This window comes from Limulus polyphemus, unplaced genomic scaffold (genome assembly GCF_000517525.1).
Source record: "Limulus polyphemus unplaced genomic scaffold, Limulus_polyphemus-2.1.2 Scaffold264, whole genome shotgun sequence".
In the NCBI taxonomy this organism is placed as follows: Eukaryota; Metazoa; Arthropoda; class Merostomata; order Xiphosura; family Limulidae; genus Limulus; species Limulus polyphemus.
The window spans coordinates 101,767-122,167 of record NW_013665874.1 but is presented as its reverse complement, the minus strand read 5'-3'; the positions used below and the strand labels follow the sequence as shown (position 1 = coordinate 122,167).

General features: G+C 31.7%; 1 protein-coding gene across 1 annotated transcript in view; it reads right to left on the bottom strand.

Moving 5' to 3' along the window:
• Positions 1–387: 387 nt before the first annotated feature.
• LOC106456851 (mannose-P-dolichol utilization defect 1 protein homolog) overlaps positions 388–20,401 on the bottom strand; it is an 85,888-nt gene continuing 65,874 nt past the window's right edge. The window contains exon 5 of the mRNA XM_013916222.2: positions 388–1,196. Within this exon, the coding sequence (XP_013771676.1) occupies positions 963–1,196 (234 nt within the window). The 3' untranslated portion in view covers positions 388–962. The remainder of the gene's footprint in view (positions 1,197–20,401) is intronic.

The following is a 20,401-nucleotide window of genomic DNA, read 5'->3' as shown; positions in this document are numbered from 1 at the left end:
GAGCTGGCAGTGGGTGGTGATGACTAGCTGCCTTCCCTCTAGTCTTACACTGCTAAATTAGGGACGGCTAGCGCAGATAGCCCTCGTGTAGCTTTGCGCGAACTTCAAAACAAACAAAACAAACTCTACTGATGAAAACAGGTTAATTTATCGTTAAAATGAAATTATATTTCTGGGGTCTGCAAGATTAGGTAAGTAGTAGCACAAAAGAAAATTGAATGAGCTCTTAATTGAAACTAAAGACTACACACTGCTCCAAGCCTCATACACACATTCTGAAGTTTTGGATTATATATATATCTATTGACATCTATTTAGATGATCTCATGCATTTTTTGCTTTTGTCAAATAACTGATCTTAAAATTAAATATTGAAACTCCGTGTGGTAAGTGAAATAAATGAATTTGGTTTATTGCATCCTCATTAAAATGTTTTAATTATAGTTCATTCTCTGTTAGTACCGAGAAAACCCTTTCACATCCTTCTAATTTCTGGTATACAATAGTTTTATATTTAATATCATATTTCTTCTACACAATATGAACCCACTTTCTTCTGTTCTATCACGGTGACGTACAGCAAAGCTAAAACTTAAAATCAATGATGTATTCTATTCGCTTTACTTTTCACTTTATTAATGTACAATCTTCTCCATGACACTACGGAATGTTGGAAAAACTTTTAATCACTCGCTGGTTTAAATTTTAAATCAAACTACCGTTTCTCTTATTTTGTTTCTCAAAAACACAATATTCTTCTGTGAGCTTCGTAAACAAAGCAATAAAATTAAAATAATTAAAACTCCCTTGCTTCTATATATATATCATTAGAAATCAATGCATAACATGACATTTACACTCTACATCATATTTCGTAGGCTTCACAAGCATATATTTTTTTTAATTTTCAAACTTTCCCGCAAGAGGGGGTGTCATCTTGTAGTGAGCGAATCGGGAACATCTTAGTCGCTCTTTTTCAATTTCTGTGGAACAACATTCCAGTATAATACCATCTGGAATACCAAAAAGAAGTTGACAACAGCGGCGGAGATATAGTTGAAGATTATCAACCAATCACCCGTCTCTTGAATAGAGGTGAAGATTCTGGCAGATGACCCAAGGAACAAGAGAGAGACGGTTATTGCAGAGAGTTGACCAGTGTGTCCATTCTTGTAGTTTTCTACGACCTGCACCAACTAGGATTGTAAAGAGAAAACAAATTTGTATATCAACACTAATATTGCCTTAATTCAATGGTTTAAAATTTAAGAGATGGCAATCTTGACCTGAAACAAATAATAATGTGACAATTTTCCTTTTTTTTTGGATGTCGTTGATATACTATGTAAAATGCAAGCATTCAACTTGGAAAATAGTCAGAATAATGTTGAAAAGTATATAATTGTGATTAAATTTTAGCGCCATTACAAACCAACGTGTCTATTACAGTCTAAAAGTAGCAGCATTCTACCTACAATTTAACATTTTATCCAAAGCACAATTAATATCTATTCTAATATTTCTTTTTCTTTTATCAAATATCATTGTTGATGTACATTAGTATTAAATTAAAGTTCAATAAAATTTATGAATCAAATTGAGATAAATTACGGAAAAATCATTTTGTATAATTTGCAAGAATTAATTATCATTTGTATTCAACAGAATTTCTAGAAACTATCCATACAGACTCTAGCAACACCTAGCGATCAATATTTGTTTTTAAAATCCTAATTTTTAAGTTGAATCAACAATAGAATACTCTTAAATATTCATTCAGAGCGAAAAAAAGCCGCGTTTTCGCGACCGCCATCTAGTGGCGTTTCTGTAGTATACAAAATTATATTTATTTTCATAGAATTTAATTGTAGTTTGTAATAAACACAGATCATCTATTACGGTTTTAAAACAGCATACTCGTTTGTTTTCATTATGTTTTGCTAATCGTGATAACCTATCTTATCCAAATCGTTAATATATCAGCATGAATAGGAGACTGTAGCAGAGGCACTTTTAGAAGGCAAGCGGAAAGATCTCAAAGGTCCCGGATGTGCACAAATTGTAGCAAGCAAGCCAGGCCACTCCCAACGAGCTGTACTTTGAATTACGATGTCGATGTTTATCCTTTGATTTAATGAATCATGCACGAATCAGCCCCTTGTATTCGCTGCGAAGGAAACAAATGGGTCATAAAGCCAAATCAATTGATTTTGTCAAAGATTAATTACTAAGCCGAAATAAACAAACTTTTAAAGATGTGGGTAAGAAACCCAAGTTTCATCTTCCTATGGAATTCATTCTGTCCGCCCCAATTTTTGCCCGAAGCCCCTCGTTACTTTATAGATCCGGCCACCAATGAGTGAGCCAATACTTTAAGAATCCGTGATACCTGCGCCCACGACCAATTTGTAGAGGCGATCACTAACAGGTGCTAAGTTTTCCTACACACCTACTTCATTCCACCCCAACCCTTAAAATACTGAAAAATTGATGCAGCTGTACAAGGACTTGAGAAGCTAGCCTGTTAGTCCAGAATTAACGAATACTAATTATTACTAACAAAATACATTCTTATTAAGTTGTTTACTGTTGTTTTCTTAATACAAGTTTAAAATATATAATGTTATTGTGAGTTACCTGTTTCAGGTATAGACTAATGAACTAAACACTATGCTGAAATATATGCTGTATATAAATAGTAAGGTCAGAATAAACTGTTGAGGTATACAGGTAGCTATTAAATACCTAAATGAAACTCAACGACTCATAATTAAACAAACGTTTGTTTAAAATATATTAATATTCCTGCTGTATTTTCAAGTAGCTAGTCATAAAGATTCTAGTTTGGAATATTTCAATGGTCATGTTCAGTAGTTGGTATGAAATCATAAAGACCTACTCAGGCAGCGGTTCTTTAACTGTATGTGGTCGCGAAACAAGACAATGTAAAACGTATAAATGTTATTAAAATCTTACACAAAACAACTAAAATATTTTGAATAAACAAAACAAAAACCTAAACGCATTACTAGACTTAGATATATTATATGAGTAACCTCTCCACCCCATAACCAACTGAACAAGGTCAAAGTTCAAGGTAAAATCCCATCCATTCTGAGATGGCTCATAGGATCCGATGCTGAACTCTGGTTTAATTGGTACAAGATGATGAGAATGACGACACACTGCTCCTGACGGTAATGCCAGTCCATCTCAGGTTAACTCTCCCAGCTAATAGGTGAGTAGACTGAAATAATTGAAGTAAAATGTCTTGCTAAAGGATATAACATATGACGCTAGCTTCGAACTTACAACCATCCTACCACTAGTTCAAAGCGCAAAGACACTAACCTCCGAAACACACACAACTGAGCATGGGGTCCAGAAAATTGCTTGGTTACCTTGGGCGAATCGTGAGTTAACTGGAAAAGTTTGGGTATCCCTGTGAGAAGGGATAGTTTACCTTCCATAACATGGTTTGCAATATCTAATTATATATCCACGGCTGTACAAATAAAAATAACTTGACTTAAGTAATCATTTAAACCATACTATATGTTAAAGCACATTATATAATAATGTGTTGTTATACATATTTTTTTATCTCCATTACTCTCGTATTTAAAATACAGGGCACTGTAAATATCTGTGGTGCTTTTAATTCTCATCACAGAACAAGCTTACACATAAATTACTGTTTCTTTATTACTAACTGTATCACATGCTCTGAATATCTGCTATCTGTACTTAATAGGCACATTACTATAACTTAAACACTGTCTAAACACAGACCACAAAATAGTCATGTGAGAAACATACCCTTCAACAGTGTTGTATATAGAGGTGTTACACGCTATTAGCTTATAAGCTTAGAGTGGTATCGTTCTAAAAATAATAATACCTTATAGTATTTTTAGTAAAAAAAAATATACATCTAGAATCAATTTCGTCTGGTTAGCAACAGTTGGAATATCTAATATGCTAGCTGCTGGACATGTTTAACTGAAATGATGGCAATGCGATATTTTACAAAATATGCAAGTGTGGATAAATGAAATATATAAAAAAGTAGAGCTTATGTCATTATATCATTCAGAACCAACTTTATAAACTCAATGAAAAATTATCACTACAACTTAAGCACATAAAGACTACACTCATCTACTGGTATACTGTGTTGACAATCAGCCAACCCACATTACAACCTGCTGAACCGCAATTAAATAATTTGGTACACTATATGTACTATGTATTGTAATTTACTGTATAAATAACCTATGGTATGAAACTTCAAATTGGAAATTAAATTCTCTTATACAAAAACATTTAAACCGTGAAAGATGTTACCTTTTTCGACAAAACGTAAGAACTATACAAATTATTTGATACATTGGTTAGGCAGAGTGTTCATGATGAAACTTTGTATAATGGACGGCAAATGCCTGTTGTAGAGACACAAGTGTAGAGGACGACGCTTCGAAAGTCTTCCGCCTTTCGTCTTCAGGACGACCTCCACACTTGTGTCTCTACAACAGACAGTTGCCGTCCATTCTACAAAGTTTCAACTACGCAAATTATAAAAAATATATCAGCGATTTTCATGTATATTTCATTTTTTTATTGAAAACTTTAATCATCAACTGAATGCCCATTTATTCGTGCTTGTTGATCAAAATATTAACAACGTTTTAAGTATAACAATATTTAACTACACTAGTGGGCGCGTAAATTTTTTAATTTTGATAGTTTCAATTGCACTGTTTTGTTTTCAACACGAAATTAATTTAAAGCATTCAAGTTTTAATAGTACATTACACTAGATACAAACAAATACACCATAAACTTTTATTAAAATGTTTACTCCCATCTTTTCAATTGTTAGATAGCCAAGAAGTTATCCTTTTTTTTACAGAATACAACTGGTGAAAATATAAAAGACAAAATATAGTTCGCCCCATTGAAAATAAGCAAAATGTGATTCACAACACTGCCCTATCTCCCTGTGTATATACGCACATAACTAACTACAAATAATGGTACCATAACACAGTGAGTAATTAACATTGCTGCATTTATTACAGTCTCCACCAGCACTGATAATCTTTCATGTTAAGTATTTCTCCAGACCACCCTACCAAACTGTGTTCATCTTCTCAGTTGTTGATCAAACGATACAGACTTTAACACTGCATTATGGTTCCATCACTTACAATCCTGAACTCATTTATCTCTGTAGATTCTAATAGATTACTATCTTAGTTTTGAATTTCAAATCCTGTAAGCTTGGAAAGGTCCACAGCAAGAGGTCACGACTTGTATAACTAGGGGACTTCCCAATTCCCGAGTAGGCCGCCCTTCTATTTGATACTTTTCTGCAGCCTGTTAACTCACTCACTTATTACATGCAAGGCGGTTCAAAAATTCTTAAGCTAGCGAAAGAGCAAAGTTGCTTGCTATATAAGGTTTTCGCTGTCAGAAAATCTAAATGAAAACACTCGAGGCTTTAGAGAACGAACTTAAAAACCACGGAGAATGTTCTGTTGGATACGCATGTAGATAAACCAAACCTAACGTGATTTACCAGGTGATTAACCCGCTTAAGTGAGGCACGGTTATCAAAAACTATAATTCATTTCGCAAGGAAGAATATTATTTAATAGTACCTACAAAAAATTACATCAGCAGCAAGCACTTTCATGAAATTGTTTTGAGATTACTTACATAACGTGGTAAAAAAAAGGGACACGTTATTTATGGGTATTTTACGTTTTTTCATTAAATTTGCTAAACACGAAATTTTTTGATAGTGGGTAGGAGTTTAAACCATATAAATTATGTTAATGAAGAACAACAGATATCAACAGCACTTTAAATTCAAAACATGTTTGTATCTGATACATAATCAAATACGTCATATTTAAATAACGGTGCGGTATGATTTTTACAATATTTAAACCTCCTTAGTACAGTAACTTACACTAAATATGCAACGTTTCGACTGCGCAAAAAGATATTCAGGTTATTGAATAAGAAAGACGAAATAATATGAATATATTTTAAAACAGTTATAACAGTGAGAAGTATACTTAACAACATTGTGGCTGCACGAAAAGAAGAATCAACTAGCATGAGAATTGAGTTTTGAAAAATACTCAAAAATAATGGAACAGAAAGGAACGAGGAATATAACAGCATTTTATTTTAATAGGCTGATGCTACTCAAAATTACTGAAAACTGCTTTCTTAAATATTCCAATAATTTTATTGGATATTTTTACATCCACTTTGTTTTCAGACTCGTGCAACTATTTAAGCGAAGTGTGTGTGTGTGTGTGTGCGTGTGTAGAGAGAGATACACTAATTATATTTATGTATGTACTGCACACGCTCACTGTCGGTTCTGAACAAGTTATATGTAAGTAATCAACAGTCTGTACACTCCGCGTCTGCAACCGCCAGAAGACCTTGAAAGTGACAGTTGAACAATAGGGCAGCATGCTTGTGGCTGGGACAAGCAGGCCATCCTGGTGTGTTACTGACGCTTTCTTACCAAACAGACCTTCCAGTGAAACACTACGTATCTATAGTAGGTAATGGTTGCACTGTATGTAATTGGATATCTTCATCTGCCTGCAAAAATCTCAGCAACCTGTCTTCTTTACTGAAAGGCTTTGATGTAGCCGACTTTGGTGGGGTTCATTGGATATCACGCTGATATTGAGTGCTTATCTTCCTCTAGAATCCCCAAGATATATCCATGTTCATGTATGCAGGTGTTTATCTAAATTCTCCAAAGAATATTCTATTACAGTCCATACGTAGTCAAAAATGAAAGTTGTTCTACTTGGTAAACAGTCTTTTCGTAATGGGGTGTGATAAGTTTGTTGTCAAATATCATGGATAACACTAGTTTACAGTTCAACATTACACAGTCAAGAATAACACCATGTTACATTTTTCTAGTTCATTACTTTACATTTCCAAGTGAAATCTTACACACTTACTTGAGTTTTGTAGCTCGTAGCTTTCCACTTGAAGTTTAAGCTGTTAAGGACTATACAACTATTAGGGGTTTGCTAATCGCAACTACATACGCGAAAGTTAACTTGTTATGAACCACACATACAAATAAGTGTTTTATGATTAACCTAAAAATGGATGTTCAATCAAGTTTCTATGTACACTCATTTCTTAAAATGTAACTGTATAACCGAAAAGTGGTATCTCTGGAGATACCACTTTTCGGTTACACAGTTACATTTTAGAGATACCACTTTTCGGTTATACAGTTACATTTTGGAGATACCACTTTTCGGTTACACAGTTACATTTTGGAGATACCACTTTTCAGTTACACAGTTACATTTTAGAGATACCACTTTTCGGTTACACAGTTACATTTTAGAGATACCACTTTTCAGTTACACAGTTACATTTTAGAGATTCCACTTTTCGGTTATACAGTTACATTTTAGAGATACCACTTTTCGGTTATACAGTTACATTTGGAGATAGCACTTTTCAGTTACATTTTAAAATGTAACTGTGTAACCGAAAAGTGGTATCTCCAAAATGTAACTGTGTAACCGAAAAGTGGTATCTCCAAAATGTAACTGTGTAACTGAAACGTGCCATATTGTTTCAGAAACGACAAGAGAAATATGTGTAAAGTATGTATTCACAACCGCTGTTTCTTTAAAGATAATTATACAATGTCATAACCCAATTAGTTTTTCAGCTTTAACAATTAACATCGTATGAACGGACTAGTTACTTTAAATATTAGAAAAAACTATGTTTTTTGTTGTTGTTGTTGTTTTTAATTCACACAAGTTGTTATCGGTTGTACATAGTAAAACGTTTTGGTACACCCAAAAATAAAATTCACGATGGAAACCAAGTTGATGACAAATTGTCATTTCTAAATGTTCTTGTTTAAAAGACAAACGCAGGCTTCCGAACCACAGTATTTCGTAAGATCATTCACAACAGAATTCCCTTCATGACCATTGCCAAAAGCTAGGTATATTAAATGGAGCTTTCCGTACAAATAAAATCATAAGCTCCAACATTGATTGTTTCAAAAATGAAAACCTTAGATTCCAGTTATGTGTACAAAACATCCCCCCCACTGTTGTTAATAAAGTAATTGCTTCTTTTGAAAATAAGCCACAAATTGACACAGTAAATTATCCTTTCGAATATGTCCCTGACACTTGTATTTTACCATTCATTCAAACTTATCTTATGCTATAAAAAATCTAGTTAAAAACAGCCAGAGAATATAAATTTGACATTAAAGTACAATTTACACTTTTACCTGGAAATAAGCTAGGTCAACTGCTATCTAAAAAGTATATGGTTAACGATACTTCAGGAAATGTGTATACAATTAAATGAACAGTTTAAGCTGTTGTACTGGTGAGACTAACACACAACTTTCTACTCGTTTGCGGGAACATTTAAAATTTCCATTTCATGTTTTCTGAACATATTTCCACGAAAAAACATTATTTTGAGTTTTCCCGGGTCAAAATCCTCAGCAGATAGAACAAAATTAATAGACGAAAAATAAAAGAAGCCCTATAAATTAAAAAACATAACCCTATCCTTAACAAATACAAAGGTGTTCATTTACATCTCTTTTAATTCCCTTCTCTTTTGTACATAGAACGTATTTAAACACTTAGACTCAGGCTTATACTTAAAATTGACAGTTCACTGATAAATTATTTTATTGTTTACACTTGGTCAGTCGATTGCTTGTAGATTATATTGTTATAATTTTTATTTCAATTAAATTCCGTTAGCCCCAGTTCTTGTATGCCACCTGATTTTACCAGTTAAAGCTGGTGAAACGTTGTGAATAAAATAAACAAAAGTTTTACTAAGTACATCCGATAAAAACTTGTGTGAACTAGTTATTTAATTTTAACTGCAAGCCTATTAAGAGTCCAATTAGAAAACAAATGTTTTTTTTTTTTTACTGCGCATGTCAATTATTTATACAAGCGGACGGTCACATTAATTTATATTGGTAAATATTTACCTGTTTAATCTTATCAAACAGCTAAATAGACACAGGAGATGCGCAAACCACGTGGTTTATAAGATATTTTTATTCAATACACACTAATCTGAAGCGGCTTTCTCACAGGCGTAGCAATTCCCCAAACCACGTGATTACATAAAGGGTCAGGGGTGGGGGAGTGAAGGCCAATAAGGCCAGTGATTATGCAAGACCTCGCTGTATGTTCAACAAAAGCACATTAGACACATACACGTACGTATACGGTAAAAAAAGAAAGAAACCGCCATGCCTCTCAGTGGAGACTACAACTTATAATTTGTGTTTCGCAGCACGACATCTAACACGTTTGGAATGTCAACTTCACACCGCTTAATTGTATCAGAAATATGAAGTTATTGATTTTCACGCCGATAAACAGACAACCCTCTGTGTTTAAGGCGGGCCAACGTGTGATTCGAGTGAACTAAGTGTTCAATTAGTTGCCAAATAATGAGGCTTCATTGGCTAAATATCCATGTTTGGTAAAACTAAATCAATAAATAATTCCCTTCGATCGAAGTGTTTTCTTTTTGGTTCGTAGCTCAATATTACAATACACTTCCTCGTAATTACGGCTATGTTCTCTCTCTGAGCTATGATGTTTAAGATAAACATGCAAGCATGAGAGGAATACCTCAATAATGCTTTTCAATAAGTAGAAAACGTAATATAATCCAGCAACATAAATTTGTTAAACTACTATTTGAAAGCTATCAGCTTTAGTTGTTTTTCTGATAAGGCAAACTTTATTAATAAAACTCACGAAACGTTTTTTAAGTATTTGAGAAACTTTATCATTAAATATACATTTTATCTCTATGAAAGGAAACACGATCACACCAAACGAATGCAGTTAGTTAAAAACATCCAACGCCAACTGTTGGGATACTCTTTTCTGACCGAATAGTGGGACTTGACAGTCAACTTTATAAAGCACCCATGAAGCGCTTTGCAGTAACGGAACGCAACTCTGGGCCACTCGTGTTTCGTGCATCACTACCATGAACAGCAGTATAAGATTATAATAAAATATAATGGTAATATTCTAATAAAGTTTCAGTGAAGCTGCATTGGGTATTGGAGTTTTAGCAAAAACATTACACGTACAGTTGTATGTATAATGACAAAACCAGCACTACAAGCAGACTAAGAACTGATAAAGCTCCAGAAAAATAGTTTGTTTTGAATTTTGCGCGAAGGGCTATCTGCGCTAACCGTTCCTAATTCAGCAGTGTAAGACTAGAGGGAAGGCAGCTAGTGATCACCACCCACCGCCAACTTTTGGGCTACTCTTTTACCAACGAATAGTGGGATTAACCGTCACATTATAATGCTCCCACGGCTGAAAGGGCGAGCAAGTTTGGTGGTACGGGGATTCGAACCCGCGACCCGCAGATTGCAAGTCGAGCTCCCTAACCACCTGGCCATGCCAGGCCCCAGAGAAAAAATGGAGTGAATGTAAGGAAATAAGTACTATTGGAAGGGACAAAGATCTACTTGTTAATCTTATATCAAAAGATTAGCACGTGGTTTAATGTAAAATTATGAATATGTAATACTTGTTACTTAGAATAAATCGCATTTCGCTATTATAGGACAGGAAACAGAGATGGCAAGCGCCTATATGTTTAGGGTTAGCAGGTTTCCAGAGTGACAAACTGGGCATTTTTTTATTTTTTTTACATATGGAGGGACACTGTAAAAGCCGTGAAATAGTTTACATTACGATAACATGTTTTTTACATTTGCTAAAAAAGTAATGTTCACTGCACCTCGTTTTAAAACCATATATAAACAAGCTCTGTTGAAAGTTTATACAGTTAAAAAATATGAAATAAAATAAAAAAGACGCCTCAGCTGTTTTGAACCTACCTACTCTAAATAAAAATGTCGCTTCTTTGTTTTCATTTTTGCAACTGAGCATGTCTTCAAATGCAAATTCCTGTCGCTGCCCAATGACAGGTCTGGTTAAGAAAGCGTAGCAGAAAGGGAAATAATACTGTACCTTGTGATCTGTTCTGTTAGGTGATTCTCCAATTAAAGTTTCAATGAGCCATATACAATGATAAATCATGCATATCAAAGCTATATTGAAGTACAGAGAAACTGGGATACTTCAATATTTTTACTATTTCTGATTGGGAGAAAAACAAAAAAAGACGTATGGTAACTCTAATAATGTTGCTGTGTTTTTATTGTTGTTTCTTGTGTTATTCGTACAATGCATTTTTAATGGATTACTGAAAAGTAATCTACAAATTCCAATGAATAATATTAATATTAAAATGTAATTTATTATATCTAACTATGAATAATATTAATATTAAGATATAGGTTATTATATCTGACTATGAATAATATTAATATTAAGATATAGTTTATTATATCTGACTATGAATAATATTAATATTAAGATATAGTTTATTATATCTGACTATGAATAATATTAATATTAAGATATAGTTTATTATATCTGACTATGAATAATATTAATATTAAGATATAGTTTATTATATCTGACTATGAATAATATTAATATTAAGATATAGTTTATTATATCTGACTATAAATAATATTAATATTAAGATATAGGTTATTATATCTGACTATGAATAATATAAGATATAGGTTATTATATCTGACTATGAATAATATAAGATATAGGTTATTATATCTGACTATGAATAATATTAAGATATAGTTTATTATATCTGACTATGAATAATATTAAGATATAGTTTATTATATCTGACAATGAATAATATTAATATTAAGATATAGTTTATTATATCTGACAATGAATAATATTAATATTAAGATATAGTTTATTATATTTAACTTTAAAAAGTAAAGAGTCTGAAAGCAAAATAACCATTCTAAGAATATGTTAATACGTTTAGTTCTACAGCAAATTATGTATTTTCGTTATTTCACAAACATATCTGACAATGCTATACAGGCGTAGACGGTGGGATTAAGACTTTTCTTTATTAATTGAAAAATTAATCTCAACAGAAAAAAAAGGTCACGATTAAAGCACTCATGCGTTTATATTTAGTCCTCAAAATTCCTTTTCATCAAATGGTGTAACAGACTGAATATGCTTTAATCGTTAGATCTGCCCAGACATAGAGCATACCGCAACAATAAATTAGTATTCTTTCTTTACAGTCTTCTAAACTCTAAACCATCACTGACACGACCCACGGAAGACTCTATGTTGACAAGCTGAAAACAAACTAACAAACAACAACAAAAAAAAACAACTCAAAGATTTTCGTGCTAAATCTTCTAAAAGTCCGCAGTCTTTACGATGTAGCAAATTTCTATCTGTGAACGCTATTATAGTTTAAAAATGTAATTCTTAGAACCCGATTAAACTTGTGCTCTAAGGCTCTTCTAATACCTCACAAATAATAATAATGAGATAAACCTGTAAACGTAAATGTTTACTAGTCGCATATGATTTCATATCTTCGTAGATTTAATGCAATACAATTTTACAAAAATAAACCTAGAGATTTAAATCACTACATCACATATTTTCATGTCTAAAGCTGATAAACTCGATATTGAGCCCCTCTCTCCTTCAAAGATACGTTTTGTGGACAGCTAATTTTTCGAATGTGTTCAACACAAAGAGTTTCGCGTAGTAACAAAGGGCATATACTTTTCTTTATATACTGATGTCAGAAGTTGAAAGATGTTCGAATTGAAAACACGGAACTCAAGCTAATAGTGTGTGTGTGTAAAGCATGAAGTAATTTACGAGTATTACACAATACAGAGGTGAAGAAACCGTTTTCGCATGAAATACAAGGAGGTGTTAGAACAGTTCAGCAAACACGTATTTGTAGTAAATAAAAATATGTTATTTTTATTTATTTGGAAAACCCATTTTATATTTAATTTACGAATACTAAACGAATTTCTTGGCTTCACTTTATTTTTTATGACGTGTACAGTAAAATCTACAAATCTGATCAGATGAATAAAAATAAAATTTCATGAACGAATGGATGAATACAAAAACAAAATGGATGACGAAGCAAATTGGACAGGGTGTGGTCTGATGGATAACGTACCTGAACTATGAATCTGAGGAATCAGGTTTAGTGACCCGTTGACACAAAAACGCGCTCCGCAATTTGGGGGCCATGGGTGCGCTACATGAGTGACGATGAATCCCACTATTCGGTGAGACAAGAGTTAACAGTGGGTGCTACTGATTATTTTCCTTTCCTCTGTTCTATCAGATCATATTTATGTATGGCTATGTTCTATTTTTTAAATCAAATAAACAAATCAATTATAAATAAACAGATACATGAGGAAGTAAGTGAATTGTTATAAACATACTGACGAACGTAAACTTGGAATACTGGCTGGAAATTTACATCAATAAATGGGGATACTATATATACAAGGATTGTCGTAAAAACAAACATGGTGATTTCATTTGTACAAAGGTTTTTGTAGAAACAAGCTCACATTGCTAAATATAAAACAAATATAAATATTATTGCTGAAATAAACTATACACATAAATATTTTAGCAGACACAAGGTAAAATAATGATAGAAATATTCAAAGACTGTTGTAAAAATAAATTAACAGTGATATTATGCACAAAGATTGTTGATGAAACAAACTAATAGGGATGTTAAGCTCACACACATTATTGAACAAACAATCTAATGGTGATGTTATACACAAAATATTATACAAACAAACTAATAGGGATGTTAAGCTCACACAGATTATTGAACAAACAATCTAATGGTGATGTTATACGCACACATAAAATATTATACAAACAAACTAATAGGGATGTTAAGCTCACACAGATTATTGAACAAACAATCTAATGGTGATGTTATACGCACACATAAAATATTATACAAACAAACTAATAGGGATGTTAAGCTCACATAAAATATTATAAAAACAAACTAATAGGATATGTAAGGTATTCAAATACTTTTGCAGAAATAAACAAATGGGAATGTATTCTAAATTAATTCCAAAACCAGTAAAGCTATTTTGAAAATAATTTAAAATGAAATGTGTGTGCATGTCAATGTTGGTATGGCTTGTTAGATACATTTACTTAAAAAACGTTGTCATTACTTTTTTCCAGGGATGATTTTGGCACTATGTTTGTCATGATAAAGTTTTTTGTAGTTTTTTTATGGGTCCTCAGCCTAAAATTTGTTGTGATGAGGACTTTTCAAACTCTGTGCTGAGTTTTTCTTCAGGTCTGGTAGTGTAAGAGCTTTTGGTAATCTTTGATGTTTTGGAAAGTTTTTGACCCTTTTGGTGTGTGATGTTGGAGCACAGTCCTAATAAAGAGTTCCTCTTTTTTTTCTTGTTCTTACATGAACTGCATAAAATTTGCAAGATGTGTTGGTAATCATAAAGTCAAAAATTGCATGTTGCCTAGAGAACAAAATAAATGTATAAACTGCTATGAAAATCATCATGCTAGCTCAAAAGTTTGTATGGTATATAAAGGTGAAGAAATAAAATAAAATATATTACAATAAATAAGTACTAAACAAAAAGTGTTTAAAAAAATAATGAAAAATGTATCTAAAACTATGTTAGAAAAATTTTTAAATTATTTAAAAAATGTACTTTTATATATTACATTAATTTTAGCAAAAAATGTAATCAAATTTAATGCTCCAAAAACAAGGAGTGATGTAGTAAAATTTATGTGTGCGATACAAATTAGATCCCAAAATAATTTACCAAAAAAATAACAGATTCGTCTATGTCTTTAGATCAAGAATTATCTCCTAGAACTAACATTTACTGATAAGTTAGGAATAGTAACTACAAATATTAGGCAGTGTTATAAATAAATGAGTAGAATTGCCTGATTATACTAAACATAATAATATTACAATAATACAGAAGTCTTAGAAAGATATTTATGAAAATATCACAACCCATACTTTATAATTTTGTTTAATAAATAACAAAAAATAGTAAAAGATTTAGATGAAGAAAAAAGACACAAGTAACTTTTGAAAATAAAAGTTTAAAAATTTTGTAAATGATACTACTACTAAAAAAAATATCCCAAATTCAAATTCAATAATGTAGATGCTAAAATAGATTTTAAAAACACAAATATTTTTAAAAACTTGATGAAGGATATTACTAAAAATAATGAAAATACTAAGTTTAATGGAAAGTGGTATATAAATTTAAATGATAGAATAAATAAGTATGATAGATTAAAATTAATTTTTTCTAGAAATATAAATTTCATCAAATTAATAATATAAATAATAATAATCCCTTTAATTTTAATGAAGGAAATATTACTAAGAGGAAATTATTGAAGAACATAGAAATATCCAAAAAAATACAACACCTGGTTTTGATGAGATACAACACATAATGATTAAAAATTGTAAAGAAATAATTTTAAAATAATAGAAAATTTATTTATGTTATCTTTTAAGTCTGGTTATATACCTAATTTGTAGAAATTGAGTATTATTACCATGATTCCTAAACCTAATAAGGCTAAGAGTGACATCATCAACTAAATAATCATTTATTGGATATTTACTAACCAGAAGTTGGTGTTCCACAAGGAACAGTATTAAGTACCCTGCTATTTAATTTGTATACAACTTATATCACATGTCCAGTAAGCATAAGTGGATTTATTAACATTATACAATATGCAGATATATTACTTACTAGGTTACAGACTATTCAGTATCAGTAATGCTGCAAAACTTACAGCTAGCTTTGTTCGACTTGGAGTTATGGTGTTAACTATGTAGAATTTACTTAAATCCAGATAAAATTCAACTTATTATGTTTTATAGGAAAAATAATAAACAAAAATAAAGTATTGTATATATTAAAAATTCAAAGTCACGTATATATAAAACCAATGTTAAAGTGGTTGAAAATGTAAAATATTTATATGTTACCTTTGACAAAAAATCACCATGGGTAGAACATATAAATGCATTAGTTAAAAAAGGATGGACCAGGTTAAATATGCTCAAAAAAGATTATAACTAAACAAAATGGTTATAATAGTAAAACAATGAATAGAATATACAAAGTTTATATAAGATCTTTTTCCGAGTATGCCTGTAGCTCAAAATCCAATACATATAGAGATAATTACAAATACTACAAATGATTCAAAACAAGGGTTTAAGAAAAGCAACAAATTCCCCTATTAACATACTGATAAAATTTTTCATTGGTCAATTTTCCATACCAGTTTTAAATGAAAGGTTAAAATATTTAACACAGAATTATTACAAAAAATAGAAACTTCTACTTGTTAAAGGAATTTAAGGAAAAAAACAAAATTTAAAAGAATTAATAAATACAATTCACCTTTTAGTTTAATTTTATTACAAGTAATCAGATATATATATTGTTAACAAAATAGATTTAAACATTTCAAAAGTAAAATATATTTATAAGCAAGATTTATAAAAATAAAATAAGTAAATAAATGCTGATTCTGTGTGGAGGAGATTAACACGAGCTCGCTAAAACCTTGTCAACAATGGTTTAAGAATTTAAGAATCACGTCCGATGAGCAGTTTCAAAAATCAAACTGCAAAGGTGACACAAAGAAAACAATTCTATTAAAACTTGAGTAAAAGGTTGCTCACGGGACGAAACGTACATTTCAGCCCACAATTACGCTGAGAAGCTCAAATTACACTCATCAAGATGGCCGGTGCATGCCCATTAAGTAAGTTAATTCATAGCCTCCAACAAAAAGCCGCTAGGGGCTCTGTAAAGTACTGAAACGTTATAATTCATTATACAAACAACCGTTGATCACCATCGCATTAGCAGTGAACGATGATAGACATGATCCTCCTTAATTAAGGTCTTTTGTTTAATCACTATATCATGAAATCACTTTTTACCGTTGCAACTCAACAAGTGGTCACAAGCTATCATTTTTATAACATGAGATCACTTTTTACCGTTGCACCTCACTAATTGGTCACAAACTATCATTTTATTTTTCTGCTGGTCAGTTTATGTATATATATATTTTGTTTGTTTTTGAAGGATTGATATTAGCCATCTCTAAGTTTACTTCCGTTTTTTAAAAAGTTTTTCTTTATATGTTTTTTTTTGTTTTAATGCAGTGTTTCAACAGCCATAGGAAGTTTGTATTTATAACCAAGTTAAATACAACGAGGTTCCAACTGTACTATTTATTGTTTATCTATTACTGGCTGGTAATTTCCGTTTCACTTTGTACTTAAGCTTTTTAAAGAAACATCAAATTTCTGTAAAACGAAAAAGCTAACTTCAAAGGGTAATGATAACATCGTTTACACTAGAATTATATATTTTTTAAAATCACTACTAGTTAATAATACTTATATAAAAGCAAACTCCGTTTGAAACTATGTCACTTCAGTGAAATTGGTTGACAACACTGTTTTGGTTTTTTAGTAATCATGTAATAAAACATATGAAAGAATAACAAGAAATTCAAACTTTTTTCTACGATATTTACGGGCCTGGTTTTCTGAAGTGTCCAGTTTGATATCGCCAGTGTTCTGGGTCAGATCTCTATGAGTACGTACCTTACACAAACATATGATAATTTCTAAATGACAGAGGATGGATAGGGCTTTCCAGACATATATATAATATGTTGAGTTGTGTTAAGTTTTTCCAGCAAACTAAGGAAATAAACAATAGTGGGATGTTAAAAGTAGCATGTCACCAGCAGAAAAATTTCATTTCCAAGCAAAAACAAAACCACAAAAATTGTAAGTATGACTCAAGCCTTTATTGTGATTAATTAGTAAACATATATGTTTTGAAAATTCATTATTAGATGATTGTCCCATTACTTTTTCACATATAAAAATATCCAAAATCACATGTCACCGTAAGCATGTATTCTCTTCTACGGTTGTTTACTTTCAAGACAGTAAATACAAATTTTTGAGTAAATAAAAATATTATAATCTAAAATCAATCCGGAAAGTATATAATTTGATTTGATCATACCCCAAATACAGAGTATCAAGAAATATTTTGGGTATGTCCATTTAGAGTTTGTAATAAAATTAGTTTTTTTAATCACACGATCTCCTTTACGCATATATCTAAGTGTAGATACTCAAATTATGTCATTTTGTTGTATCGTTGTACACAAAAGCTTAGACCTCTGTTGTTATTAATAACTGAAAGGGTAAGAGTAAATTGCATTCTTGAATAAAAATCACTTAACACGAAATTGCGTGAACTACTTTACATGTTCTCCTCCACTTTAGTTTTGCTACAAAGGGGAATATATAGAGTACATAATGCTTTAACCGCCACGTGCAGATGATTAGGGTAGGCTGGATTTGAAATGCATTAATCACAAATTAACTTATTTACCAGCAAGAAAAGTCCTTGAAAGTAGGATTACATAACAGATGTGTATCTCTTTAACTGTATAACTAACACTCAAATGGTGTGAGTGGTGGTAGTTTTAGGTTTAAATGACTGATAAATTACAGTTTTAATCTGTGAGCGATAATTAGGGACATGGTGAGATGCATGTAAAGGAGATCACCATTTTAATTCAACTCCTTATATATGCTTGCCATTTCTTAGTATAATGCCACATTATAATAAAAGCTTATTTTTTATGATCTGTGGAAGTAGTCTAATACAAAATAACTATTCTTATTAGCCTGCTGTAGTTGGATTTACTGTAAAAATATAAAGGAGGTCACATTAATTTCTACACCTGTCTTTGCTAATATACAGAGGTGGTATGCATTTCGGTGATGGGTTTAATATTTGTATTATTGGAATGGATGGTAAACAAAATCAGCAGCTGAAATACTATAACAGAAAAATGGCAGCAAAAGGTAAAACCTTCTTACAATTTGCTTTTTGCCTTTTGATTCCAAGTACAATATAATCTGGCAAAGGAGAGCACATGTGAAAAACAGTAGTCATCTTCATCAAGGTGGAAAAAAATATGAGAGAATGTAGCCCGAGTGCTAGATTTGGCACAAGGTTTTTCAGTAGTTATATTTTCAAGAACTGTATAAATCATATTTATAGGAGAATATTTTTTTTTCAACATTTGCGAGTTGAAAAATGGACACTTAAGAAAGCCTATCCCTTAGAGACGTTCCTAAAACTTGTGACTCAGTCATTACATACATATTGTTATAAAAGGAAACACTTATAGTATTGTAAAGTTCTGATGGCCTATTGAGGAGACATTTAAAATACCATCTCGATGAACAATCCGAGTCATCTCTACACAGGCAGTGTTACCGCCTGCCCAATACACTGTATTCCAGCCAACCTGACGAGTCCTGGTATTGGGTGAAAGACCTCGTCGGCACTGGATATAGTAGATATATATATTGTGTGTGATTGAAATGTTATCATATTATTCTTTAGTTTCACTTATAAGTTCTATCAATTCCCTATGCATTACTCTCTTTATATAAGTGAACATAAATATACGCAGTCTAAGAGTAACGTCTCCAGTAGCCAAGTTGAACACGTTTCATAGCTAGCTACCGTATTTTTTCAGTGTATAAGACGCACTTTTTTTCTTGTTTTTTGAGTATTTTGTGTCGACTACCCACTATCCAGGTATTTTAAGGCTTTTTAAACTTTGGGAAGAAGATTGGGGTAGTGCGTAAACCACCTAATATACTTTTAAAACAAGATTTTTCAAAATGTATGTAAAACAGATAATAAAAATTTATGAGGCAGGTCATTTCTGAATAATATATAGTAAGATTAATTCACATAAAATAATAATAAATAACTAAATAAGTAATCGACGTTGGCAATAAAGTAAATAGTATTGTGTTTTTAATTAAACCTAACCCTAAAAATCTGGTTTAATAATAACTACAATTCACCCAATCTAGTTCATACCGTAATAGCTGTTGTTCATGAAAAATGATGATATAAATATCAAGGCCTTTCGCACAGTACCAAGGCTTATCAGGCCGACTGGGATACAACAGATGTATTATGGTTGAGGTACTATAACATACACTTCTTTCCTTTTAATCATAAGTTCTTAGGATTATTAACGTGGATTTTTCCTATTGACGCTGTGGTTGGTTGTTCGAGCCGGGAGCAAAAAGATTAGCTTGTGGTTCGTAAGTTTTTCTGAACCATAGTAAAGTTAAATAAAATAAAATATTATTAAAATAAAAAGTGGCCCGGCATGGCCAGGTGGTTAAGGCACTCGACTCGCAAACTGAGGGTCGTGGGTTCGAATCCCTGTCACACCAAACATGCTCGCCCTTTCAGCGTTATAATGTGACGGTCAAT